Here is a 27,785-nt window from a genome sequence, read left to right as displayed (position 1 = left end):
TTAGCAAAGATTCTAAAAACACTAGCTAGATAAAATATATAGAGATTTCAAACCATGCCAAACAGAGGAAATGCAGAAGACAATAGAACAATATCAGCAAGAGATCACTACTCAATAGAAGTAAAATACATTGCACAGGTGCCTCTCCAGAGACACACATACCTGAGCTTGTGGCCAGATAAGCTGAATTTTAATTTGTTAATTTATTAGTCAATCATATAGACTTATTCCTTACTAACAATGCTCTTTTTTCTTCAGCATTTCCTCAGTTTTGCATGGTTTAAAATCTCTATATATTTTATCTAGTTAGTGTTTTTAGAATCTTTGCTAGTGTGTATTTAAATAACTGTTGATGAATTTTAAAACAGGGCTGGCTGTTAGCCTCTGGGTCTGGTGACTCACAGGTACTGCAGGGGGTCATCGAGCAGCACTTCTCAATAGAAGTAAAATAAGTTGTATGGTGTCTCTCCAGAGCCACACATACCTGAGCTTGTGATCAGATAAGCTCTTCCAAGCCCTTTAGTTAAGTGAATAATATAAGATCTAAGTACCAATCTAACAACTTGTATATTAGTCACTACTGGCAGAATGTCTTTCGTTCAGTGTAACATTTGTGATGCTAATGTCTCAAGCCCTGCCATTTGGAGATTTAAGGGTTGCCCAATTTGGTTTCAGTTGACTGTAATGAAAAAGCAGGTGATTCATTAGTGGTCAGGTCCAATGCAAAAGGTCAGTGTCAGGAGATCAGGCCAAGGATGGATGAAGACACAAAAGACTCTGGATAAGATGGCTAGGCAGGGTAAGGCTGGACAAGACAGGTGGGGCTGGATAAGGCAGGCTGGGCAATGCAGGAATGCAGGAAGAATCAGGTGCCAGGAACGTACGATCAAACAGGAACACAGGAGCAATACCCACTCCTCTTAGGCAGCAGACTTCTTACTGAGGCATCTATTGCTGGTCGGAAGAAGTCTTGTATAGTGGGAGCCAATAATGTCATCAAAGGGCACCAGGACCATTTTTCCTGCTGCGGGCCCTTTAAATCTTGGGAGGCTGGGCATGCTTGCCTATAAGGATGATGACAACACTGGCAAGAAAATGGCGCCTATCAAAATTTGGGGCCAGAAGCACATGCCTAACTTACCTCTGCCTAAATCCAGCCCTGGTTATACTCAAGACTGGAAGGTACTTTCTGCCAGTCATGGAGCTTCTTCAGCTTATTGCATTTTTCAACCCTATATTTGAGTTAAAAAAAAATGGAAAGTGATATCCAGCCTGAATGATCAATAATAAAGTGAAATCATTATTAATCATCATGTATAATGTTTGGATTCTGACCTGTTTTGCTTTGGCATAAAACAGGAATTCTCAACCCAATCTTCAGCAAAAACTAGACAGTCAGATTTTTTGGCTATCCAAAATCAATATGGATGTTGGCAGTCCATACAAGTCTATCTCATGCAAATTCATTATGAATATCTTGAAAACCTGACAGACTGGGTGTGTCCTGAGAACTGTGTTGAGATCCAATGGTGTAAAAGATGAAATTCAATAATATGAATAAAAATAAGAATCAAATATAGTTATTTATTTCTCATTCCTGCAGCAGATGCCCAGTGTTCTCTTGTTGGGAAATGGAAGGCAAAAACCAAACCCCTGTGACTGATTTCATCTTATTAGGTTTTTCTGACCTTTCCAAAATGCAAAATTTGCTCTTCACTGCGTTTTTGGCCATGTATCTTCTAACTCTACTGGGAAACATTGGCATTATCCTGTTAATTAGAACTGATCCTCAACTTCACACACCCATGTACTTTTTTCTCTGCAACTTAGCATTCATAGATCTCTGTTGTTCCTCAACTATCACCCCAAAGGCAGTGGCTAACTTTTTAGCAGAGAAAAAAAACATCTCTCTGCTTGATTGTGCTATACAACTGTATGTTAATGTTACCCTGGCCACTGCAGAGTGTTTGCTACTGGCGGTGATGGCTTATGATCGTTATGTGGCGATATGTAACCCCTTACTCTATACTGTTGTGATGACAGAGAGAGTCCGTATCCAGTTAATGGCAATCGTATACATAGTTAGTTTGGTACATTCATTGATTCAAAATGTTAATGCTTTCTCCATATCTTTTTGTGGCCCCAATGAGATCAATCATTTCTATTGTGATGTCCCTCCACTGTTAAAGCTCTCATGCTCAGATACCTTCTTCAATGAGATTGTGCTGTCTACCTTTGCTTCCATTGTTACCATTGTAACCATTACATCAATAATTCTGTCTTACATTTACATTGTATTTGCTATCCTGAGAATCCGCTCTTCAGAGGGAAGACACAAAGCCTTCTCCACCTGCACTTCCCACTTTATCACAGTGGTTTTATATTTTGGGACTCTTATCTTCATGTATGTTTTTCCGAGTTCCCATTACTCTATGGATAAAAACCGTGCGGTTTCTGTAGTGTACACAATGATAATCCCTATGGTGAATCCCATGATCTACAGCCTCAGGAACAATGATGTCAAACAAGCTCTAAAGAAAGTCTTGGGAAAAAAATGCTTTCATCAAGCAAAACATTTCCAGCCATAATTATATTAACATAAGAAGGAATGAACTCTAATAAGTAATAGTGCTTCTCAGTTGCATTTTTTAATTTTCATGAACTGTGCTAAGGAAATATGAAATTGTTCATAAAGATGAGAACATAATTGAACCTGTATAGTATGACATCCGAACCTCATCTATAAAGCCTACAATATCTATGCTAACAATCACATTAATCTTTTGGACACCCTGTTAAACATCGAAACTTTGTAAACCGTTGTGATGGCGAAACCGAATGACGGTATATAAAACTCAATAAATAAATAAATAAACATGAGTCTGGGTAGATATCTGGTTTCATAAAATGTAATTAAATAAATTTTAGACAAATGCTGTCTTTACTCAAATATACCAGTGTCAGACAGCAGAAGGTTTAAAATAATAGCTTGAGTTTATCATTGACAAAACTACAAAACAAATTTGACCATGTTCTTCCTTCAGGCACAGGATGAGTCAATACATGGTGGATCTGATTCCCAATTTAGCAGCCAGTACTTCATTATAAGAGGAACAAGACCAGGGATGGTGCTAATGATTGTGCTACCTCATGCAAACAATTTCCATGCTGCCTCCCCTCCCCATTGCCCTAGACAAGCCATTGTGTTATGGGCCTTCCTGATTTTGGGGGGGGGGGGGGGGAACTATTTGCCAATACCTCTACTTGTTCACCCAATCCATCTCAAGTTTATCTAGACCTTCTAGCACTTCATCCTGAACCCCCGCCAGTTCACTCAGACCTCCCAGCTAAAAATTGCAGATAACAGACAAGTCCAATTTCATTTGTGCTAGTCAATTAGCAGATACAAAATTGTGCAATTAAGTTAGATAACTTGTATGTGAATATTTCTTATTAAATAGCAACTACTGAGCATACCTGTTGACCCTGCTCTTTGCTATGCCGGTAAATGTGCTTGCAAAGCTGAAAGTATGCACATACTGTCAATGTTTATAAAATAACATGCATGCAAATACTGGCTACTTAGGCACATATATGTTAATTTTTCTTTCATGATTCCTTTGAAAAGTGCAAGTACGAGCAAAATATGCAAATAGGAAAATAATGAACTCATTAATATTATTTCGCTATTCACTAAAGACTAAATTTGCCAAGAATTTGGAGGTAGATGCTAAATGTTAATGTGCTCACAGTGCTGGTGTTCTATCAACTCAGGATGAAAACTGTCCTTGTAACCTTTCTCCCAACTATCCCCTTCCCCATCAAAATATCAGCTTCTTGCAGGGTCTCCAACTTCCCTGCCAACACCCTAATAAAAAATCAAGGTCCATCTGTGGTCTATAAATACCCTTCCATCTCCTTTATATCAGTACATGGCACTTCCAGTGCATTACCAAGAACACCCAAATTTCTGAAGCAAGAATATGGCCCATAAGAACCAACCCCAAGTTTTCTTATTCTAAATCTTTCTGGGAAGTACCAGGTGGTCACTTGCCCATCAAAGATAGTAGGGCCTTTCTAGGTTACCTAAACCCCATCTTACCACCACAACTCCAGGAAAGATTATGAATCTTTTAGTGAATACTTCTACTCACCCTCAAGAAGATGGCTTGATGGCTTCACCCTTTATTTAGCATAAGCTTTTAGCTGTTGCATGCTTTGCATATCATTAATATAAAGGTAGATTTTAAGACCCACATGCGGGGTTCATGTGCATATGGTTGCCGACGCTTGCACATGGACTCTACAATTTTATAAAATGCACTCGTAAACATGCGCATGTTATAAAATCACCGATTTTATAACATGCGATATAAAATCGGTGCACACATTTTATATCGGTGCACACATGTGTGTGCTAGTGCCGTTTCACGTGTATAAGTGAGGGGGATTTAAGTAGATGTGTGCGGTAACACGATAAGCCTTTTCCCAGTTCTCTCCCAGTCTGCTCCAGAAAAAGAGCAAACTTCCTAAACACCCTACCTAACCCGCATCCCTTTACCCAACTTGCTCTAACCCCTAAAACCCCGCTAACTACCCTATAATTTTTTGTTTTTATACTTACTCATGGTCCATAGCAGCAGCAGGTTACACCGGTCCATCATTCTCAGCATGTGCTTCAGCAGGATTGTGCCGTAATGGTGCTGTCCCACCTCACCCATACACCACCCATACCACACCTATACCCCGTCCACACCCTGCTTCTGGCCCACCCCTTTTTTATAAACCCTTTGCAATGTGCGTACCGGGAGATACGCATGTGGCTGTGGGCCTGAGAAAATCTGCATGGGACGCGCTCAACCCAGCTACACACATATTTCTCTTTTTCACCATGCATAAGGTTTGTAAATCGGCCTCTTAGAGAATTGGGCATGTCATGCAATTTTATTTTATACACTAAAAATAATAGTGCATCTATGTTTAATTATTTTACCATACAGTTTATTAAAACTACCCAAGAGAAAATTCCATTGCAGTCAGTTCAGAATACCTGGATAGATTCTATAAGATCCTCCTTGACCAAAAGTGAGTTGTTAAATTCAAGTGGATGACTTAGGATTTGATCATGTTGAAGATCAGAGTTCCAGACATTGCATAGTGCTTAGGAATGTGCAGGAGAAAAAAATTAGTTTAATTTCAAAATTCATTTCATGAGGGTCCAATTCATTTCTTCAATTTCAAAACAAAACAAAATGTATATTTTCATTTGATTTGTTTTTTGTTTGCCATTAAAAGAAATGGGGGAAGCATTGGGCTCCAAAATTGCGGTTTTCCAATCAATTGTCTTAGAACTTGTGGAAAGAAATCATCAGGAGGGGGAAAGAACTCCAAGGTACCTAGAAAGACTGTGAAAAGTGTCACCAAAGAAACATGAACAGCCTTAGGCTCCATAAAGGGAGTATCAGCATTGGCAGGAGTTTTCCAAATCACTGTAAAAGGAGCAAAAAAAAAAACAGCGACAGCTTAAAGTGCCAAAAGAGGGAACTGTTATGATCATTGGTGCAGATGGCTGCGACCAATTCAACTCACGTCATTTATTGCCCTTCTCTCCTCTCCGGGCATGCTCGTGGCTGGGGCTAGCCGCTACCGCCACATACCTCTGCTTCTTCCAGGCTCCTCATGGCAGCCGAGATGCCGCTGCAATCCACGCCAACTCCGGGTCTTCCTAGGCATGTGCCACCAGGCCCTCTTTTGAAGACTCTGTGGCAGGAACCTCAGGGGCATCTTAAACTTTCTTGACATCCTCCTGATGAGTTTGCAGATCTTGAGAGAAGATCAATATATCATCAAGATATATTACCACACATTGATAAAGTAGGTCCCGTAAGATGTCGTTTATCATATTTTGAAAGACTGCAGGTGCGTTACTCAAGCCGAAGGGCATGATGAGATATTTGAAGTGTCCATCGCGGGTGTTAAAAGCAGTTTTCCATTTGTCTCCTTCGCGGATACGCATCAAGTTGTAAGCTCCTTTAAGATCGAGTTTGGAAAATATCTTGGCTCCTTGGAGCCAAAATTGAGGGCAGGGGTACCTGTCCTTGATGGTAATCTCATTCAGGCCCCTGTAATCAATGCAGGGGCATAAGGTGCCATATTTTTTCCCTACGAAAAAGAAGCCTGCATCAGCAAAGGATTTGGAGGGTCTGATGAATCCCTTCTGCAGGTTTTCTTGTATGTAGGTGGGCAAGGCTTTAGTTTCAGCTACTGAAAGAGGGTAAACTGGGAGGTTCTGAATTAGGCTTCAGATTTATGGCAGTCAAATACTCTGTGCGGTGGAAGTACATCTGCTGCTTGCTTTGAGAAAACATCCTGAAATGAAGCGTATTGTGGAGGTAAGCCAGGTAACGATGGTGTAGTGGGCATGCAAATGAGCGTTGAAACCTCCGTGAGGCACTGACCATGAAAGTCAGGCCCCCACTGGGACAGTTCCAACATGGTCCAATTAAATTGTGGAATATGATCTTGAAGCCAAGGCAATCCCAGTACCACCGGATGCATGGCCTTTTCCAATATGAGAAATGAGATGGATTCAGAGTGTAACGCTCCGGTGCGCAGACCAATGACCTGGGTAGTCAGTGATACTCCTCCAGGAAGTGGTTCTCCATGGATAGAGGACAATAGCAATGGCTTAGCTATTGGCATGGTAGGAATCCGTAGATGTTCAACTAAGTGCTTCAAAATAAAATTACTTCTAGCACCAGAGTCAATGAGAGCGAGAGTCTGAAATTCAAAACATACACAGAGCAAAGATACTGGTAAGGATAACAGAGGAGTAGGAGAGGTGAGGCCCAGGAGAAGTCCTCCTGCAGGTCCTAGGCCCATCAGTTTCCCGTACAGATGGGACAGGTTTGGATGGAATGACCCGATTGGCCACAATACATGCATAACCCCATGCGTTTGCGAAAGCATTTCCCCTTGGAAGTTAAATGGCTTTGGCCTAGTTGCATAGGCTGCTCCTCTTCTAAGGAAGTTAACGGTAGGCTGGAAGCAATAGGCATAGATTTAGACTTGAAAAGTTTTAGAAATCCTGGTAAGTCATTCAGGATAGGATCTTCACATTCCCATAATGGTGAAGCCCAAGCCAAGACTCGTCCCTCGAGATACGATAGGATGTAGGTAGTCTTGGAAGCTTCAGTGGGAAAGAGGGTAGGCTGTAATAAAAAATGCATGCTGCATTGATTAACAAACCCTCTGCACATTTTGGCTTCACCCGTAAAACGGGTAGGTGTGGATAGAGTTACAGTGGTCTTGAGGGTTACCACTGGAGACAGCAATTCTTTCACAGGAGTTGCTGAAGAATTCAGTTGAGCATGTAACTGATTGAAGGCAGTAGCTAGGCTCTCCAAAGACTTTTGTTGTTCCATGATCTGTTGGGCTAGGCCAAGACCACAAGCTGAGCCGAGTCCATGGAGTTAGAAATCTGTTGTGTTTGGGGCATCTTGTGGACCCTTGGTCACATTGGAGATAACTCCTCCCACGGGGAGGGGCCCCGTGGGGAACCACAGTGATTGGCTAGACTCAGAGAGTAGATACTTGTAGGTAGAAAGCTTTATTGTACTGCTTGTTGATAGATGGTATGAGGCAGGAAGGAAGGCTCTGAAGTCCAGCAAAGTGCCAATGCGCTCAGACAGTTTCAGATGTAGAAGTCTCACCCAGATGTTCAAGGTGGTAGAGACCGCAGCGCTGGAATAGCCAACCTGGTGGGTGGAGTTGGAGACTGGATTGCAGAGGTACTCACAGTAGTGTAGTGCGGATGTCTTCCTGGCAAATGAGATGGTGGGACCGAAGGTCCGTGGTGCAGGAACTGGACAGATAGGCCCTTGAGGAGCGAGTACCATAAGGTGTAGAAGTTCCTGAAAGAAATAGAGATAAGACCCCCAAGGAGTGGTTGTCTAGTTAGGAGAGGCCCGAGGAGTAGTGAGAAGTGAGGACCCCCGAGGTGCGGGTGCCTAGAGCTTTTTTAAGGTGATATTCCTCGGCAGGGTAGAGAGGTGAGTAAGCGGGGTGCTTAGAGCAGTCAAAAAAGTGTCTACGTATTTCGACAAGGGTTCTAAGATAGACTGAATACTGGACACTATCGGGTGTCCCGGTGGTGAAACCAATGATTTATGGATTTTCGGTACCATATAAAATACCGGAATAGATGGTTGTAATTCTAACAAAAAATCTTGTTCCTTTGTAGTGATTAATTTTTGTTGAACAGCTACATCCACAATCTCCATTATCCTGTCTTGTAAACCTTGCGTAGGATCTCTTTGCAGAGGTCTATAGAATTCCCTATCTGAGAGCTGACGCTCAACTTCTTCATTATACATATCTGTATCCATAACAACTATCCCCCCTCCCTTATCCGCCGGTCGTTATTGAATTATCATGTTGTAATTTATCACATGCTCTGCATTCCCCTACCGTCAAATTATCTATACAATGGTAAGGTGTCTGTTCCAACTTCTCCAAATCTCGTAATACTAAATGCTCAAAGGCTGTAATAATGGGATCTGGCAGTCCCGGTGAAACCCATTTTGATGGCACTAAACAACTACAGGGCTTACATAGATCCCATCAATACAGAAAAGAAAACTGAGCATACACGAAACTGTCAAAAGAATGTAACAGACTTTTAAATCTGATGTCGTAGTGCATCATGCGTCATCACGCATATTTGCTGGAACCAGGAATCAAAAGAGATCAATGAGCATGCATAAATCTGTCAAGCAATTCTACAGACCTTTAAATTTGATGCCAGAGTGTCATACGTACCATCACAGACACAATGATTGGGTCTTTTTCAAGCCAATCAGCCAGATAAAAAAAGCGCAGCCATGTTAAAAAAATTTTTCAGACTAAGCCCGGCAATCGAACAAGAAGGGTATTGACAAAAACTGTGAGTATTTCCGACAGAAGCATGAACTGAAAGATTTGTTGAATGCAAATAAATAAATTTATTTTATGTTGTTGAATTATAGAGTCCGCCCTGATGCAGCGTTGAAGCGAAACGTCGGCCACGTTGGCAGTGGTTAACAAGCATTTCATTTTGGCGAAAGGCATGGTATGCCTTTCGCCAAAACAACAAGTAACAAGCAAAAAGATAAGTGCCTTGCTACTAAAACTTGTCGGGATCTTGTTGGGAAAGAAGTACTCATTACAGAACATATATTTGATATTTGTATCGAGAATGTCGGTATATAAAAAAAAAAAATAAAAAAAAATCCTAAATAAATAAATAAATATAAAGCTATGTTCAGTTAAATGAAAAGTTATTTGGAACGGTGTGAAGGTTTCCCGTTCAGAACTCAAGATGGGCTGAAGTAAAATTCAACATAGATGACTTGCTATGGTGAAAATTTACAATTATGGTCAAAGTTTGTAAAAATTGAAGATACCACTACATGAAAGATCTATATTAATTGAAGATATTAAAATCCATGGCTGTGTGAAAGAAAAGACCAGTAAAGGTATCAAGAACTTTCTTTGGAAACACAGCAGTACCATAATCAGTAATTAACAGAAAGTGACTTCAAGCATTTTTATTAAAAATAAAATTAAGAGAGTAAAAGAGCAGTACTTGCCAATACTGAAGTCTTCTCTCTATCAAAACTTTTTTTTCACAAAATATTTTCTTAAATAATAATGGTAATAAAAAAGGTAAAATAAATTTTAATAGTTAGAATTTATTATAAAGCAATTGCAGTGATTTCTTGCAGCAAAGATTCTAAATATGACTAGTTAATTTTTCCTATCTAAACACTTTCCCATAAACACTTTTCCATAAACGTATATAATGGGATAAGCAATCATTGGTATTATGGGTCTGTTCTAAGTATATGGAAATCTGGGATAAAGTAATATAACTAGCATACCAATATGCTAGTGCAATATAGGGTAGAAAACTGTTTAGATACAATATGAAATACTGCAAAAAGAATGTATATTATCCCACCTAGCAACATCAGTACTGCACATAGGGCCTTATTTTCTAAGGCTATCGCACGCTTGCACTACCAGCGCAAGAATGCGATAGCTAGAAATCGTAGCACACGCCTGCGAAGGGTACATCAAGGCGGAGTCAACTCCAGAAGAGGAGGAGTTGGGGCATCACTGGGGCCGACTCCGCGAAGACGGCGCAGACAGCGAAAAGGTAAGGAGCCTTTTCGCTGCCTATTTTGCACCGAATAACTACACCTTTTATATCCCCGCTCCCTGTTACCACCGGATTTTCTAAGTTCTGCGAACTTAGAAAATCCGCCTCAAAAGGGCCTTATTTACTAAGCATTTTCCCAACAAGATACAAAATGGCCACTAAGATTGGCCTTCTGTAACAGAACTAGAGAAAAACAGACTCTCAGTGATTATATGCAGTGACTCTATTAGAATATTTAAACCACAAAATTTGAACTGATATAAAATTATTTTAAAATCTGGTAGAGGTATAAATAAAATATTGGATGTTTCCCATATATATAACCTGAACTTTTTGGGTCTATTGCATTTTGTCTGATTGACTGTTACCTTGCAAACACATGTTTTATTGCTTTATTAAGGGCTCCTTTCACCTCCTTATTCCTTAAGCTGTAGATCATGGGGTTTAACATGGGAATCACCACTGCATAAAATACTGCGGCTAATTTATCCTGGTTGGAATAACTGGACTTGGGTCGTAAATACATGAAAAGAATTGTTCCAAAAAATATCAGTACAGCAGTGAAGTGGGAGGCACAAGTGTTGAATGCTTTGTATCTTCCTTCTGTAGAACGGATTCTTCTCAGGATGGTGGAGAGAATGTAAGAGTAAGAAACCATGATAGTTGCAAAAGCGGCTGTACAGTTTAGTGTGACAATTATGAAAAGCAAAAGCTCATTAACAGATGTATCGGTGCAGGAGAGCTTTAACAGTGGAGGTACATCACAATAGAAATGACTTATCAAATTGGGCCCACAGAAGGTTAAGTGGAACGCCATAGTCGTATGTATCAGGGAATTGACAAATCCACCCAAATATGCCCCAGTTACTAATAGGGAACAGAATCTTTTATTCATACTCACTGTATAGAGAAAGGGGCTGCATATTGCCACATAACGATCATACGCCATTACCCCCAGCAGGAGGCACTCTACATTTGCATAAGCAGCATAAAAATACATTTGCAAGGCACACCCAAGGAAAGAAATGGTTTTCTGCTCTGCAAGGAGGTTTTCCAGTGTTTTGGGGGCAATGACTGAAGAATAACAAACATCTACGAAAGATAAGTGACTGAGAAAGAAGTACATAGGTGTATGAAGCCGAACGTCAATATGAATTAGTGTAATAATACCAATATTACCCAGTAGGGTGATAATATAAACAAGTAGAAGCACAAAGAAGAGCAGAATCTGTAGCACTGGATCATTGGTGAATCCCAAGAGAATGAATTCAGTCACTGTTCCATTCATCCACTCCATTGACCCAATCAATGTCATCTAGAATATAGAGAAACAAAACCATTTTTTTTAATAGTGCCAAACTCATTCCAATTCTGGTTCAGATGAAATGTTTCTGACTAGCTGGTAGCACATTTTCTCTAGGATTTAACAGTATATTAGATTAGAGGAACACGTCACACTGCAAGTCATTTATTCTTTATAAACTCTTTATTCTTAAATCTAAACAAACTTCCTGTAGCAGGTTATGAAAATAGTAAGAAGATAATCTCCCACTGAGGACATTTTCCAAAGACAATAACCTTTGATTGTTTTCAGTTAAACAACACTGTTATAAACATTTTGAAGTAAGGAGAATAATGGAATAAATCAAAATGTGGCATAGTGGCATGTATGAATCAAATTATATTTTTGCATAAAAAGATGGGGAAGGTTCCTATTTGCATTACATTATATTACATTTTCAATTTATGTACTGCCCTCCACCAAAAAGGACCCAGAAAGGCTTACAATATATCAGTCAAAAATGCATAAAATATACAACAGCACATATCAAATACAAATACGAGGAGCAGGATGTTTCTCTGTGTCCTAGTGATCGATTCAGACTCAGAAAGTATAGGAGATGATACACAAGCAACAGGCTGTGTACGGTGGGCTTAGAGTTGGAAAGTATGGGTGGTGATGTCAGGACAGCGGAACAAGCTTCGGGCAACACTCATAGGGGTGTTTGCAAGTCTGAGGCCTTAGAGGTCGGACTCGGTAGTCAAAAGAATTGACTTTGAAATGTACTTGAATAAATCTTTGTTTCCTGAACAAAATGTATATACGACAAGGAGGGTTTTGAGATGTTCTGGAGGTGCAGTGAAACCTTAGCTGCAGCTTGTGAATATTCACCACTGTCTGGCTAAGGATGGCCAGCCAATTCTGATCAGAGTGAAGAGGAGGCCTAAAGTTAATAAGATAACTTTATCCAGTTAACTTTATCCAGCTATGTTCACGAGCACCTTTACCTGGTTAAGTGCTGCTGAAAATCTGGATAAAGTTAACCAGATACATTTATCTGCTTAAACCGGTGTGATATGTATACTTTACAGGAACATCGGTATATAAAAATTAAAAATAAATAAATAAATAAATAACTGTGACACTCAGGCACCACTGAATATCTACCTCTTGATATTTAAAACATTGATGTGAGTGATGCTCAAACATGCAGTGAAAATTGCTTTTTCACACATGATGAAGCAAACAGGCACTCACTCCCACTATAGCTAGGAGACTGCACATATAGTACACAGTTCTCACATCACTGTCTATGCCTTCTGTTCTTGCTCCAGCTGTCCAGAGTCCCATAGTAAAGCAGGTTACTCCATACGTTAACAGAAACATGGGGGTAACCTGCATGGAGCAGCAGTTACTACACTTAATAGAATTCATAGAGATAACCTGCATAGAGTGGCAGTTACTACCCTTAACATAATGGGGGTAACCTGCATGGAGTGGCAGTCACCACACTTAATAGAATTCATGGGGGTAACCTGCATAGAGTGGCAGTTACCACCCTTAACATAATGGGGGGGGGTAACCTGCATGGAGTGGCAGTTACTACCCTTAACAGAATGGGGGTAACCTGAATGGAGTGGCAATTACTTCACTTAAAAGAATTCATGGAGGTAACTTACACGGAGTGGCAGTTACTAGCCTTAACAGAATGGGGGTAACTTGCACGGAGTGGCAGTTACTACCCTTAACAGAATCGGGGTAAATTGCACGGAATGGCAGCTACTACCATAAGCAAATTGCTGCCAGACTCGATGGACCATTTGATCTTTGTCTGCCATGATTACTATGTTACTAGGGAATAGTGTGTGACACCAGAGGAGAGTTCATACCAAAGCTTTGACTAATGCCATCAGGCTGCCTGGGTAGTCATATTACTGGGATGGGCATCTCATCTTCATCCTTGACTCTCAAATCATGAATCAGCTGTGCCCAGAGCCCTCCTGTGATCTACTGGAGCCTGGAGAATGCAGTCTGTGTCAGTCCTGCACCGTGGATTCATATTTGAGAACACAAGGCATCATTCCTCTTGAAGAATTTAAGGCACCTAACAAGGAGGTGTCAGGGCAGGGAAGTGCGTTGGGTACTTAACACTAGTTTTCCGTGCTAGATCCCTAACTTTGGCTCCTAAATGTAGGCAAATGTGAGGCCTAAAATTAGAAAGCTGAGTTTTTGGGAACTAAGGTTAAAAAAACTAGCTCAAATATTCAACTTTCTTTGAAAAATCTTTTTAAAAAAAAACAAAGCTATGTCCATGAAAGCATATTTAAATCTAAAGCTGGCTTTCAGTAAGCCATAATCAAGCAGCTTAGCCTTCTTGGTTTCATCATTTTGTGAAAATGTCTACTTCTTTTTAACTGACTTTTTATATTTTTCTCTATATCATCTTTTTCTCTATTTTCTCTTGCCTGCACTGACATATTTATTACGACATTTTTAAAAAGTACATCTAAGTTTGCCCTCAACCTTCCTCTCCCTCTTTTTTATAACTCTTTTGTCCTCCGCAGACATGCATAACAGCAGCCAAGCAGGGTCAGACCCAAGGACCCTGATAGTGGCTGCTCTCAGCCAGCATCTTCTCAAATCCCAGATTGGAAAGCCCGTTCCATGCTGCCTACGCACAGAAGTGGGAGACTTCGAAAGCGAAGGCTATCCAGCTCAATAATGCTTTACTAGACCTGCCTTCTAGATACTTTCTTCATACTCATTTAAATTACTTCTACCACTCTACTTGGGTTCACAAGGTAAGGCGATTTTATAAATACAAATAATCTAAATTACATTATTACAGTACTATTTCAACATTTTGCCAAGGAACAGTGTTTATCCCTTAAGTAGATTCTGTGCACCAAAGCGAAACATAGCAGGATAGTACATTTTACTGTTCTGCGCAATCATTCTGGTGCTGTAGTAATCGATTCTATGTTTAAAGACTGCTAAAGTATGATTACACTATTTTGATACATTACAATATATTGTATAAATATTATTAGATTTTTTTCTCTCAGAAAAGTGCGCATCCTACCTGCTTAATAAAATCTCCTCTCGTTCCCATCTCTGATATCTCAGTGTTTGCATTGACTTAGAAGATTTATATTTAATACAATGACTTCTGGGATCTAATCCCTATAGGTCTCTCATACACACATGCTCCTCATGGAATCAGGTATTATAAGCATATTGGAGAAAACCTAGAATTCATTTATGTCTGCTAAATTAATAAAATATCACTATTTAAGTTACTTAACCCAGTCCAGCTTTGAAAGACTTAACCAGTCTTGACTGTCTTAAAGCTCACTGAAATTGCATTGAGATATATAGACAGCTTCCTTTTCTAAGGTAATCATTAGGGGTGTGCATTCGTTTTGACCGCATATGTAAAACGCAACTTATTTTTTTTTTAACTTAAAAAAGTGATGAGGCGAAAACGATCGCGATTTCCAACTTATTCAACATAGCTATGTTGAATAAGTTGGAAATCGCAATCGTTGATCCTAAATAAAAATTTAAACCCCTCACCCTCCTTAATTCCCCCCCCCCCCCCAAGACTTACCAAAACTCCCTGGTGGTCCAGCAGGGAGTCAGGATGCCATTTCTGAACTCCTTTGCGAGGAGCACGTGACGTCGGCGTCACGTCGGAGTGACCCTCGGAGTGACCCTCGGAGTGACCCTCGTTGCACCCAAAAGTTCCTTTTGGGTGCAACGAGGGTCCCCCGGAGCGATCGTGCAGGGAATCACGTGACGCCGCGTCACGTGCTCCTCGCAAAGGAGTTCAGAAATGGCATCCTGACTCCCTGCTGGACCACCAGGGAGTTTTGGTAAGTCTTGGGGGGGGGGGGATTAAGGAGGGTGAGGGGTTTAAATTTTTATTTGCACGTATGGACATAGACTCAACTTATGGAATTCTCCATATGTCCATATTGACCGCAAATGGGACCCCCTTTCGACTTATGGACTTATGAACATAAACTTTTGCTCTGCACATCCCTACTTTCTACTGTGTCACTGCTACAGATCAACAGTTATGTGGTGCAATTACAACAGGAGGTAGAGGACCTCTCGAACCGCAATCGCCACAACAACCTGAGAATCCTTGGCATTCCCAAAGGGGCAGAGGGCTCTGATGCGATTGCCTTTTTAGTTAACCTGATTCTGACTTGCCTCCAGGTGAAATTCGACCATCCGTTCCCAGATTGAGAGGGCCCACAGAATTCCATCTAGGCCCCTGCGTAACTCAAAATACACGCGGCCCATTATATTTAAGATATTACACTATCCCCAACTTCTCATTATTTTAGCGGTGGTGAAACAAAAAGCGCAGTTACTATTTCAAGGCAACATGATTATCTTTGTTCTGGATTTTGCTAAAGCCACTGCTACCAAAAGAAAAGCGTTTTTAGCCCTTCGCTCTCAGCTACGCACACTGGGAGCCCAATATGGCTTATTGTACTCAGCACAAATGAAAATTACATACTAAAACCAAATGCATATCTTTCATCAACCACAAAAGCTTGAAGAATTTTTACAGTCTCAAGAGGGAATGAGCGGCATGGTCACCTGAGAGGGTTGGCTATTTCTCCCCCTTTCAATTCTGCTGTTTGGATTTCCAGAGGGGATCCAAACAGCAGTTTGGATAAGTTCTTGGAGGAGAAGTTGCACGCTTGCTAGAAAGCTTAGCGCACACGTGTGCTAGCTACATTGGGGCAGAATCAGCCCAGGAAGAGGAAGAATTGGGGCAAAGACAGCGAAATGGTAAGGTGCCGTATCGCTGCCTAGTTCACTTGGAGGTGCGATCGCTGCCGGCTAGCACAGGACCACCCCCGCTTCGTCTTCCTGCCCCCCGTTAGCACCAGGATTCACTAAGTCTTGCGGCATTAGTGAATCCAGGCCTTAGTCTCCCACTACCATCAAGGAAATTGTTGGACTTCTTATTGACTGTAGCCATACCCAATATTCTGGCTAATTGGAAGCACAGTGATATGCTCTCGGAACACCTGTGGTGGAATTCCATCTGTCTATTTAGTAAATATGAACAAGCCATAGCTATTAAATATCATTGTATATTATCATGGGGTAGAGTGTGGAAGCCTCTCACTAGGGATGTGCATTCGTTTCATTCATTTAATTCATTTCATACATTTCCTATTACATGTCAATTAGATGTGCATTCATTTCATTCATTTAATTCATTTCATACATTTCCTATTACATGTCAATTAGATGTGCATTCGTTTCATTCATTTAATTCATTTCATACATTTCCTATTACATGTCAATTAGATGTGCATTCGTTTCATTCATTTAATTCATTTCATACGTATCCCATTACATGTCAATTAGATGTGCATTCGTTTCATTCATTTAATTCATTTCATACGTATCCCATTACATGTCAATTAGATGTGCATTCGTTTCATTCATTTAATTCATTTCATACGTATCCCATTACATGTCAATTAGATGTGCATTCGTTTCATATGTTTCATACGTTTCATATTGCATGCTTGTATAGGAAACGTATGAAATGGATGAAATGAATGCACATCCCTACCTCTCACCAACTACATAGCTTCACTGTCTTAGCGGTGATTGGTGGTTGCTTTTCTGGTTCCTTGGTTTATCTCATTGCAAGCCTTTTCCTCTTTCTCCCTCTCCTCTGTCCTGCCTCTCTGCCCTCCTTTCTTCTCTGCTTTTCCTTTCCTTTTTCTTCCCTTATCTTTTTATTTACTCTCTGTTCTCTACCCCTTTCTCTTCCTTTTTCCTCAATATTTACCTACATAGAAACACAGACGAGGGGAATATGATGATTTCGAAATGTACTGTTCATACGTATATTTAGTTTCTCTGGTTATGTAACTATGTTCATATCCTCTCTTGAATAAATACATTTAAACAAAAAAAAAAACCTTTGCTGATTTTCTAGTATGTATAATAAAAATCTTGTTGCCAAGTTAAATATTTATCAATATTTCTTTTCTGTTCTCTGCCCAGAGGAAAAATGTAACTGGAATTTAGTCCAGAATTACAGCATAGAGAAAGAAAAGAAAAAATTTTGTTTTTTTCTTAGCATTTAAACTAGGGATAATCATGGAGTACATAGTACAGTACAGATATAGATTAGATTCTGTTTTAGTATAAACAAAATTCCTAAACATAGGTATGAAACACCAGGTAGCAGCACACTGCACCTTAGGCATCTTAGTACAATAACAATCAAATTAACTAAACATCTAAGAAAGAAATGTTACTAATATACTATTTGATCATTTCAAATAAATCTTATTAATCTTTTACCTAAAGAAGACAGTGCTTCACTACATAATTAGATCTTGTACACTGATATCCTTGTGTTCCAATGTTATTCTTATGCGATAAGGCCCTAACGCATGCGATAAACCCCCATTGCACAAGAAAATGGCCTTTTCCCGTGCGATAGGATGCAAATAAGCTGGAGGGGAGGAGTTGGGATGGGTAGGGGAGGAGTCATGGTGGGGAGGGGGAGGACTTGGCCGCGGCACTGCCTCCAGTGATAATGTGAGGGACATTATCGCCGGTAGTAGTGCGGCGAATAGCACCACCTTTTACGGTGGTGCTATTTGTGCAAAAGGCTGCAGCTGGCCTCACTCCGGCCGGCGAAATCGCACCGCCGTGGTGTGAACAGCTGCAGCCTTTTGCAGGCCTGACCTCCCCTTCTCCCTGCCCCCTTTTTCACTGAATTCATCATTCTTTGAAGAATAATGAATCTAGCCCATAGAGATCACCCAATGAGAACCACTCAAACAACCCTTAAAGAGAGACACACACACTCAGACAAAACTGCACAATAGATTCAGCTCTGCTGGACATACACACACACACACACACACACACACACACACACATTAAATCAACACTCCCACATATGTAGAAAGCTCAGAGATTTTCACAGAAATATTCCATTACACATATCGGCAGCAGTATTTTGCAAGTATTAATACAAACAAGGTTACTGATTTTCCTTCTCCTTTTAACATGTGAGGTTGGCAGAAAGCAAGAGAGATCACACTCCAAACTGAAAGTTGGCCCGTAGAGTAATCTTGTTTATTCACACCCTGAGGAGCAGCATTATCAAATAAGAGTTGAGGGTTAAATCATCACAGAAGTAACACACACAAGTACTGCTAAGGGGACAGTCACACCTGGTGTCTTTTTAATTAAACAAGTTAAAGAATTGTAGTCATATTGGGGCAAATTTTAAAAGGGTTACGCGCGTAATATACATGCACAACCCTTTAAAACCCCTTCTGTGTGCGCCGAGCCTATTTGGCATAGGCTCAGTGACGCGCGCAAGTCTGAAAGACTAAATAACCATATTTGAGAGATAAGAGTACAATTTAAATAACGGATTTTGTTACATAAAGTTACTTAATTCTGAATCTCGCTGTTTAGCAGATAAAGTCTCCTACATAAGAACATAAGAACATGCCATACTGGGTCAGACCAAGGTCCATCAAGCCCAGCATCCTGTTTCCAACAGTGGCCAATCCAGGCCATAAGTACCTGGCAAGTACCCAAAAACTAAGTCTAGTCCATGTTACCATTGCTAGTAATAGTAGAGCAGTGGCTATTTTCTAAGTCAAATTAATTAATAACAGGTAATGGACTTCTCCTCCAAGAACTTATCCAATCCTTTTTTAAACATAGCTATACTAATTAGAGATGTGAATCGGAACCGGAATCTGATCGGTTCCGGTTCCGATCCAAATCTTAAAATTTTTATCGCCCGGCCCGATTTGATTTTTGATTATCGGCTGCGCCCGATCCGATAATCAAAAAACCCTCCCCCACCCTCCCGAACCCCAAAAAAGGTTGTAAAGTTACCTGGTGGTCCAGTGGGGGCGCGGAGAGCGATCTCCCGCTCTTGGGCCATCGGCTGCGTTAATAAAAATGGCGCCGATGGCCCTTTGCCCTTACCATGTGACAGGGTATCCGTGCCATTGGCCGGCCCCTGTCACATGGTAGGAGCACTGGAAGGCCGGCACCATCTTTAAAATGGCGCCGGCCATCCAGTTAGGATTTGTAATTCTGGACTAGCACCTGCAGAAAATTTGTAATTCTGGACTAGCACCTGCGGAAAATGCTTAAAACCCACATTCTCTATTACCTGCAGTGGCTGGTCAATCATTTCCCTGATGCTCTTCATTACAAATTTTGATGTTGCCTGCCTCTTGCCCCAAAACAGTGCTACCAAACACCATCCCATTTCCTACATGCTGGGTTGTCACTTCCGACTCATGGCGGAGGGCTCTGGCCTGCCACCTGACTGCTGGAAGGGGCTTAGGGAATACTATCAGCTTGGGGATTCCTCTACCAAGATGGTGCCAGCCATCCATTGCTCCTACTATGTGTCAGGGGCCAACCAATGGCACCAGTAGCCCCTGTGACATAGTGAGGGCAAAGGCTATTGGCGCCAATTTGAATACCGGCAGCAGACAGCCCGAATGCAGGAGATCGCGTCAGGACCCCCACTGGACCACCAGGGACTTTTGGTAAGTCTTGGGGGGGTCAGGAGGGTGGGGGGTTTATTCGTTAGTTACGTTGTATTCGTGAAGGTTCACCATACGTTTCATGACCCCATGAATACAACGAATAGGGATATATACGTTGCGGATTGCGAATACGTCAAAAACGAATGCACACCCCTAGTGCTGCCTCCACTAACAATAGTTTGCCTTCTACCTTTCCATGACATGATAGAATTTGTCCTTGTTTATTTGGATTTGGAAAATAAAAGGATTTTTTTTCTTTATTAGTAATACCATAATTGACTGTACAGTACACCAACTGACAGTACAACATAAAGTGCATCTGTGAGGAGAATTGTCTCTCACACACACAACCAGTACAGTGTTGTGCCATGCTCAAGTGCTGAGACTATAGACAGGTTCCACAGACAAAAACAGCCTGGCAGCCTGGCTGGTATGCTTCAGTTTCTGTGCACTGCTCATCTCGCTGGACTAGTGCTGCCCACCCAGGCAAAGAAAAACAAATCATTCTGTAGCATCCAAGTAACTCTCCCTACTCTCCCACCCACACCTAGATCCTGTCTCCACTTACCCCATGGAAGAGAAAAATCAACAGTAAGTTGCTACAGTCTCTCTCTGCTCACTATCAAGGTGGGTGAGATCAGAGTAGTGCAGACTAGCAACAGCCAAAAGCATTTTTCTAAAGCCGAGGGGATGTGCAGCCCCCAACTTTTTGTTTGTTTGTTTTTTTTTTCTTTTTGGGGTCAATTTTTTTTCGTTTTTTTTTCAACTTGTTTAATGTATTTTTGTTTGGTTTGACTCATTTGCCAAACTGAAGAAAACATTAATGAGGTAATATTCAGTAAGCAGGTGAGTGGACAAGTTATCTGGCTAAAGTTATCTGGAATCCTTGCCCCAGATATTCAGTGGGTTAAACATGCCACTGAATATACTTTTTTTAAATGTTATCCAGTAACATGGAGCTGGTTAACTAAAAAATGTTACAGGATACGTATCAAGCTGTTATCAAGCAAATAACTTGCTACTTAACATGATATCTTCAAAAGATATCTGGTTATGCAGCACTGTCAAAGGAAAAATGAAAAATTAAAGGTTGTTGTGGTACGATTCTCCCTCCCCTCCCCACCAAATGCTTATCAATGTATTTATTTATTTATTTGTATTTTGCTTTTTGGCATTTCAGAGTTTACATCAGAGCAGATCACATTCGGGTACTGTAGGTAGTTCCCTATCCCCACAGGGCTTACAATCTAATTTTGTACCTGAGGCAACAGAGGGTATTATGTGTAACCCTGAGAGGCTATGCAAACTGAACCCCCCTCTCCCAAAGTCATTCCCCACCCCCACCCCACACACCTTCTCTGCTTTGAATCCCACCTATTCCCATTTGCCAGGGCCACAACCCATCCCACCCCATTCTTTAGTTTTTAATTGGGAGGGTCCTCACTGTCACTTGGAGGGTGGGGAAGGGTGTTCATCATCACGTGGGGTGGGGGGAGAGGATGGGAAGGGCTGGATAGAGCTGGAACCTTTACTTAATTTGTGGTATTTGGGGGGTGCAGGGTCATCTGCACATGGGTGCATGTTTTTTTATTTATATTTTGGGGGGAGTCAGGGCCTCCTCAACTAGTAGCCCCAAGTTGAGACAAGTGCCAGTACTGATTCTCCACTTAACCTCCCATTTCTCCCAACTTTTATTGTTTTCTTGCTACTTTAAATATGCCGGGGGAGGTCTGCGATCCTCATGCTTGTCCTGGGCCTCCTGCTACACGTCTAAAGCATTTCAAATAGGTGTTGTTATTTTTTCATGGCTGACCATCTTCTTTGTCAGCCAGAATAAAATATTAACATCAAATTGACTATGCATTACCTTGCTTGCATATATTTGCATTATTCATGCATGCAAACCATATGCAAATATGGTCATTGTAATAGGGGAGAGTATCTGGGCAGGAAGATGCAAAATATTGCATATATCACTCGATTTACATAATATAACACATGCTAGAGCACTAACGCAGCTTGATACATCACCAGATTATTTGGTTATAGTTAAAATTTGGCTCAGCTGGATAACTTAGTCCTTCCCAAAAATGCCCTCAGAATACCTCTTTTACCCTGCTAAATTTTAGCTGAATATAAAAATGTGCATTCTTTTAAAATGAATGGGCATTCAGAAATGAATGGGACCTCACTTGCTTCATTAGTGGGATCCAAGAAATGAATGGAGGACTCACAAAAATATTAAAACTATTTATCACATTCATTTTGTTCCCCATTAATTTCTATGCTTCATTGAAGGCTATAGATCATAGAAATCAATGGGGAGCAGATGAATGAAACTATATCAACTAGCTCTTCCCTATAAGTCATGGGTGACCTTATTGCCTTGCAGAGGATGAAAACACTGCATGAAGATCCCAAAGAACCATAAGAGTGAAAGACCTTTATGCAGGTAACTTTCCTCTGATATTTTTCTCACTAAAAATTGACATTTGAACTAAAAAGTCCTTATTGCTGTAAATAACTGTCTCCATACTTTCACCAGGCCTGCTTTCACATCCTTGTTCCTCAGGCTGTAAATCAGGGGATTTAACATGGGGATCACCACTGCATAAAACACTGATACTACTCTGTCCTGCTCCATAGAGTAACTTGATGTAGGTCGTAAATACATAAACAATAGTGTCCCATAGAATATCAGCACAGCAGTGAAGTGGGAGGCACAAGTGCTGAATGCTTTGCGTCTTCCTTCGGCAGAGCGAATCCTCAGGATGCTGAAGAGAATATAAGTGTAAGAGACTAGGATAACCAGAATGGTGCTTATACAGTTGAACCCAACACAGATAAACATTACAAGTTCAATGACAGAGGTGTCTGAGCAAGTAATTACTAGAAGTGGAGGACCATCACAGAAGTAGTGATTAATTACGTTGGACCGGCAAAAAGATGAACGGAAAATAGAAATTGTATGTATTGAGGCATTAACAAAGCCACCCATGTATGATGCACTGATCAGCTGAATGCACAATCTCCTCCTCATAATGACTGAATAAAGCAATGGTTTACATATGGCCACATAACGATCGTATGCCATCGCTGCCAGCAGGTAGCACTCTGCAGTGGCAAAGCCAGCATAGAAGTACAGCTGTAGAGCACATCCAAGGAAGGAGATGGTTTTCTTCTCTGCCAGAAGGGTTTGCAGGGTTTTGGGTGTGATGGCTGAAGAATAGGAGATATCTATGAATGACAAGTGACAGATAAAAAAGTACATGGGGGTCTGAAGGTTCCGATCCAACCTGCTGACAACAATGATGCCAGCATTAGCCACCACAGTGACAATGTATGCCAGCAGGAACAGCACAAAGAGCAGGATCTGTAGTTTTGGGTCATGAGTGAATCCGAGGAGAATGAACTCATTCACTGAAGTCTGGTTCCTGCTTTCCATGTATTCTAGGCTGGTATGAGAAATTAGATTGAAATAAGCAGATCAGAACCATTTATATAACCTTTTTGTTTTATGATTCTAAGTGTAAAGATTATATCAGTAACAGTGCATTGCTTTGCTACCTTTGCTGAAGAAAACAAGAGTGTGGTCTTTTGTCGGAGCACTGATTCACAAGTTTCCTTGCTCTGCTGCCCCTGTAACATTGATCGTGCAGGTTATTGGATTATTCAAGTCCGGCATGCAGCAGCAGGATCCATGGAAGTGCCATACAATGCTGCCATCCTATGAGAGTCAGCAGAAGCATGGAAAGAGAGAATAGCAGATAAGGATCATAATAACGTCATGTACTGTGTGGATTTTAATACCTGAAGCATAGACAAAGCATAACAGGATAAAACAGTGGCTTAAATTATGATGTCACACATCAACGGCAGGAGCAATGAGCAGCATGTCTATCAGCATCCCCCAGACTAGGATGGTAAATTATTTCATCACAATCTCCATCTGTGCCGTAGAAGAATGTGTTATATTCTACAGTATTTCAGCAGGGATCAGCATGCTTACTACACTAGGGATGTGAATCGTTTTTTGACGATTTAAAATATCGTCCGATATATTTTAAATCATCAAAAATCGTTAGGGCCACGATACAATACCAATTCCCCCGATTTATCGTTAAAAAATCATAAATCGGGGGAAGGGGGAGGGCAGGAAAACTGGCACACTAAAACCCCCTAAAACCCACCCCCGACCCTTTAAATTAAATCCCCCACCCTCCCGAACCCCCCCCCCCACAATGCTTTAAATTACCTGGGGATCCAGCGGTGGTCCAGAACAGCGGCGGTCCGGAACGGCCCCCTCAATTGAATCCTTTTGTCTTCAGCCAGCGCCATTTTGCAAAATGGCCGCCGCAAAATGGCGGCGGCCATAGACAAAAACAATTCGACGCAGGAGGTCGTTCCGGACCCCCGCTGGACTTTTGGCAAGTCTTGTGGGGGTCAGGAGGCCCCCCCAAGCTGGCCAAAAGTTTCTGGGAGTCCAGCGGGGTTCAGGAAGCGATTTCTTGCCGCGAATCGTTTTCCGTACGGAAAATGGCGCCGGCAGGAGATCGACTGCAGGAGGTCGTTCAGCGGGGGTTCCGGACCGCCGCTGAATGACCTCCTGCAGTCGATCTCCTGCCGGCACCATTTTCCGTACGGAAAACGATTCGCGGCAAGAAATCGCTTCCTGAACCCCGCTGGACTCCCAGAAACTTTTGGCCAGCTTGGGGGGGCCTCCTGACCCCCACAAGACTTGCCAAAAGTCCAGCGGGGGTCCGGAACGACCTCCTGCGTCGAATCGTTTTTGTCTATGGCCGCCGCCATTTTGCGGTGGCCATTTTGCAAAATGGCGCCGGCTGAAGACAAAAGGATTCAATTGAGGGGGCCGTTCCGGACCGCCGCCGTTCTGGACCACCACTGGATCCCCAGGTAATTTAAAGCATTTGGGGGGGGTTCGGGAGGGTGGGGGATTTAATTTAAAGGGTCGGGGTGGGTTTTAGGGGGTTGGCTCACGATTTTAACGATTTTTCACGATATTTTTAAAACCCAAACGGCAACAATACGATTCCCTCCCCCTCCCAGCCGAAATCGATCGTTAAGACGATCGAGGACACGATTCACATCTCTATACTACACTAAAATATTCAGAAATTTGTGCAATTCAAAATCATCTTCCCAACAAACAAATTTATTGTTTGCTTCTTTCAAATAAAAGCCACTGAAATCCAGGAGCTTAAAAAGTATTTACCAACCACCAGAATTTAACATGAGTAAAGATGTATCTCCATTTCTCAATACATACATTAATATTTTAAGTGGTCTGAAGACAAGGAAATTCCTGTAGTACCTGAATGAAACAGCAAAAAGGCCATGATGCATGAGGTGTGATTTTTCCAAAACAGTGCAATCATAACATGTCATTTTACATGAGTATATCGGCCTTTTGAAATTATACTGGGGTTGTAAGAGTAAAAGTATGGATAGCGAAGATCGGTGTATGGAAAAAGCCCTTTATTGAAATTTGCCCTGGCTTGATTTCAATAAAGGGCTTTTTCCATACACCGATCTTCGCTATCTTTACTGCTACACAGCTAACTGGATCAGCTTCCGATTTGTTTTCAGAGTAAAAGTATGTGCATAAATATTTTCACATGCACATTTACACGTATTTGAAAGAGGCATTGCTGGGAATGGAGTTATGGTTGGGAAACCATTTATGTGTGAACTTTCTAGAGTTGTTATGTGTGTAAATGTATGCATAAACATTTACTTCTACTCCTAAGTAGGCATAAATGCACACATGAATGCCACATAAGAGTTCGTGCATACACACAGGGGTGGCAACTTTAAAATGAGGATGGGACACTCACACATGCACATATGGCTGTATGAACATTTATACACTGACATTCTAAACGATGCACCCAAGTATGTGCATAAGAATTAAAATACACTTACTGGGGTAGATTTTCAAAGGATTATGCACGTAACTGGACCACCAGGTAATTTTAAAATGTTTTTGGGGGGGTCGGGAGGGTGGTGGAGGCTAAGGGAGCTGTTTTAAAGGGTCGGGGTGGGTTTTTTGTTTATCGGCCGACAGCCCGAGAGCGAGAGAATGCTCCCGGGACCCCCGCTGGACCACCAGGTAATTTCAAAACGTTTTTGGGGGGGTCGGGAGGGTGGTGGAGGCTAAGGGAGCGGTATTAAAGAGTCAAGGTGGGTTTTTAGGTTGTGTCCTAACTCCCATTAGTGTGCACTAACCCGATTAACAATTTTTTCACGATAAATCGGTGGAATTTCTATTGTATTGCACTCTTTAACGATTAATGATGATTTAAAAAATATTGGACGATATTTTAAATCGTCAAAAAATGATTCACATCCCTATATCAGGATATTCAAGAGAAGTAAAGTTCCTAGATGAAATAAATGATTGCTTCTTGGAGTAGGTGGTACAAGAACCACCAAGAGGGGACTCTATTATAGACCTAGTCCTTAATGGAATTCAGGATTTGGTGTGAGAGGTAACAATGTTGGGGCCACTTGGCAAAAGTGATCAAAACCTTATCACATTTGACTTAATAACTAAGGAGAACACAAAAAAACAAATCTGCTACAACAGCATTTAAAGTTCAAAAAATTGACTATGAAAAAATTAGGAAAATGTTCAGGAAAAAACTGAAAGGAGCAACTGCAAAGGTTAAGAGTATAGCTCAAGCATGGATGTTGTTTAAAAATACCATATTGGAAGCCCAAACCAGATGTATTCTACACATTAGAACAAGTGGAAGAAAGGCAAAATAAACTACCAGCATAGTTAAAAGTTGAGATGAGAGAGGCTATAATTTACAAAAGAACATCTTTCAAAAAATAGAAATAGCATAAGCACTGACAAGTTAGATGCAACTCATTGATAAGGAAGGCAAAGAGAGAATATGAAAATAAGCAAAAAAAATCATAATATTTGAGGTATAAAACCTGAGAGGGAGTCAGTTGGACCACTATATAATGAAAGGGTAAAAGGGACATTTAGGGATGACAAAGCTAGAGAAGAGAGACAATGGAGTTTAAAATGTATGCATGGACGTCCATGTGAGCGAAGTTCACGGCACACACATGGACGCCCCAATTTTATAACATGTGCTTCTTGCCATGCACATATTATAAAATATGATACCCGCACCCACATGCATGCTTGATTATTATTTCGGTGTGCGAATGTGCAGGCAGAATGAGAGCCGTGTGCAGGGGGGAATTTTTTAAAGCAGGCATGGCGATGCAATTGGACTTTTGTTCAGTTCTCTCCCAGTCTGCTCCAATTAAATAGCAGACTGGGATGTAAATTTTCTATACCCCTACCTACTGTTCCTCCCGTTTAACCTCTACTCCCCAACCCCTAAACCTACCTTAACTAACCTATATTTTTTTGATTTTTTAACTTACCTGCTGTTTCAGCAGTAGTAAGTTCCATGCCAGCTGATTGCCGGTGCATGCTTCTATGGGACAGGGCCTAATGGCTGCTGTCCGGGCCGAATCCCACCCTCCTTTTACAGAGCCCGGAACTTCCACACATATTGGGAGATACTCGCATGGTCAGGCCATTGTGAAAATGTGCTTGGTGCACGCCCGGTCTGGCCACGTGCATACCTCCCAGTATTTGTAAGAGCCAGGCTATTAAAGTCTACCCTTAAATGAATTATTTGCTTTTGTATTCACTGAGGAAGAAGTAATA

The 27,785-nt window shown here is 41.3% G+C and overlaps 3 protein-coding genes across 3 annotated transcripts; 1 reads left to right on the top strand and 2 right to left on the bottom strand.

The window, feature by feature from the left end:
* The first annotated feature begins 1,436 nt into the window (after positions 1-1,436).
* Positions 1,437-2,821, top strand: LOC115075145 (olfactory receptor 5F1-like). The gene has a single exon (XM_029575369.1). The coding sequence runs from the start codon at positions 1,632-1,634 to the stop codon at positions 2,586-2,588; it is 957 nt and encodes a 318-aa protein (XP_029431229.1). The 5' UTR covers positions 1,437-1,631; the 3' UTR covers positions 2,589-2,821.
* Positions 2,822-10,565: 7,744 nt separating this feature from the next.
* LOC115074792 (olfactory receptor 1009-like) lies at positions 10,566-11,501 on the bottom strand. Its single transcript, XM_029574616.1, has one exon. It carries the CDS (start codon positions 11,496-11,498, stop codon positions 10,566-10,568), a length of 933 nt encoding a protein of 310 aa, XP_029430476.1. The 5' UTR covers positions 11,499-11,501.
* An 11,064-nt stretch (positions 11,502-22,565) lies between these two features.
* Positions 22,566-27,545, bottom strand: LOC115075307 (olfactory receptor 1019-like). Its single transcript, XM_029575600.1, has 3 exons — positions 27,497-27,545; positions 26,459-26,530; positions 22,566-23,503 (listed from the first exon to the last, which is right to left on the bottom strand). The coding sequence occupies exons 1-3, from the start codon at positions 27,543-27,545 to the stop codon at positions 22,566-22,568; spliced, it is 1,059 nt and encodes a 352-aa protein (XP_029431460.1).
* Between the last annotated feature and the right edge of the window lie 240 nt (positions 27,546-27,785).

Source organism: Rhinatrema bivittatum, chromosome 13, assembly GCF_901001135.1.
Source record: "Rhinatrema bivittatum chromosome 13, aRhiBiv1.1, whole genome shotgun sequence".
NCBI lineage: Eukaryota > Metazoa > Chordata > Amphibia > Gymnophiona > Rhinatrematidae > Rhinatrema > Rhinatrema bivittatum.
The sequence above is the reverse complement of the archived record's forward strand: the minus strand, read 5'-3'. Positions and strand labels throughout refer to the sequence as shown.

What these genes read in the sequence shown, in the direction of transcription:
- LOC115075307 (XM_029575600.1), bottom strand. Translation starts at nt 27,545, where the DNA reads ATGCACCGGCAATCAGCTGGCATGGAACTTACTACTGCTGAAACAGCA. An exon ending in TACTACTGCTGAAACAGCAG is followed by an intron (nt 26,531 to 27,496) that starts GTAAGTTAAAAA and finishes GGTCTATAATAG; the next exon opens with AGTCCCCTCTTGGTGGTTCT. An exon ending in TTCATCTAGGAACTTTACTT is followed by an intron (nt 23,504 to 26,458) that starts CTCTTGAATATC and finishes ACATGGAAAGCA; the next exon opens with GGAACCAGACTTCAGTGAAT.
- LOC115075145 (XM_029575369.1), top strand. Translation starts at nt 1,632, where the DNA reads ATGGAAGGCAAAAACCAAACCCCTGTGACTGATTTCATCTTATTAGGT.
- LOC115074792 (XM_029574616.1), bottom strand. Translation starts at nt 11,498, where the DNA reads ATGGAGTGGATGAATGGAACAGTGACTGAATTCATTCTCTTGGGATTC.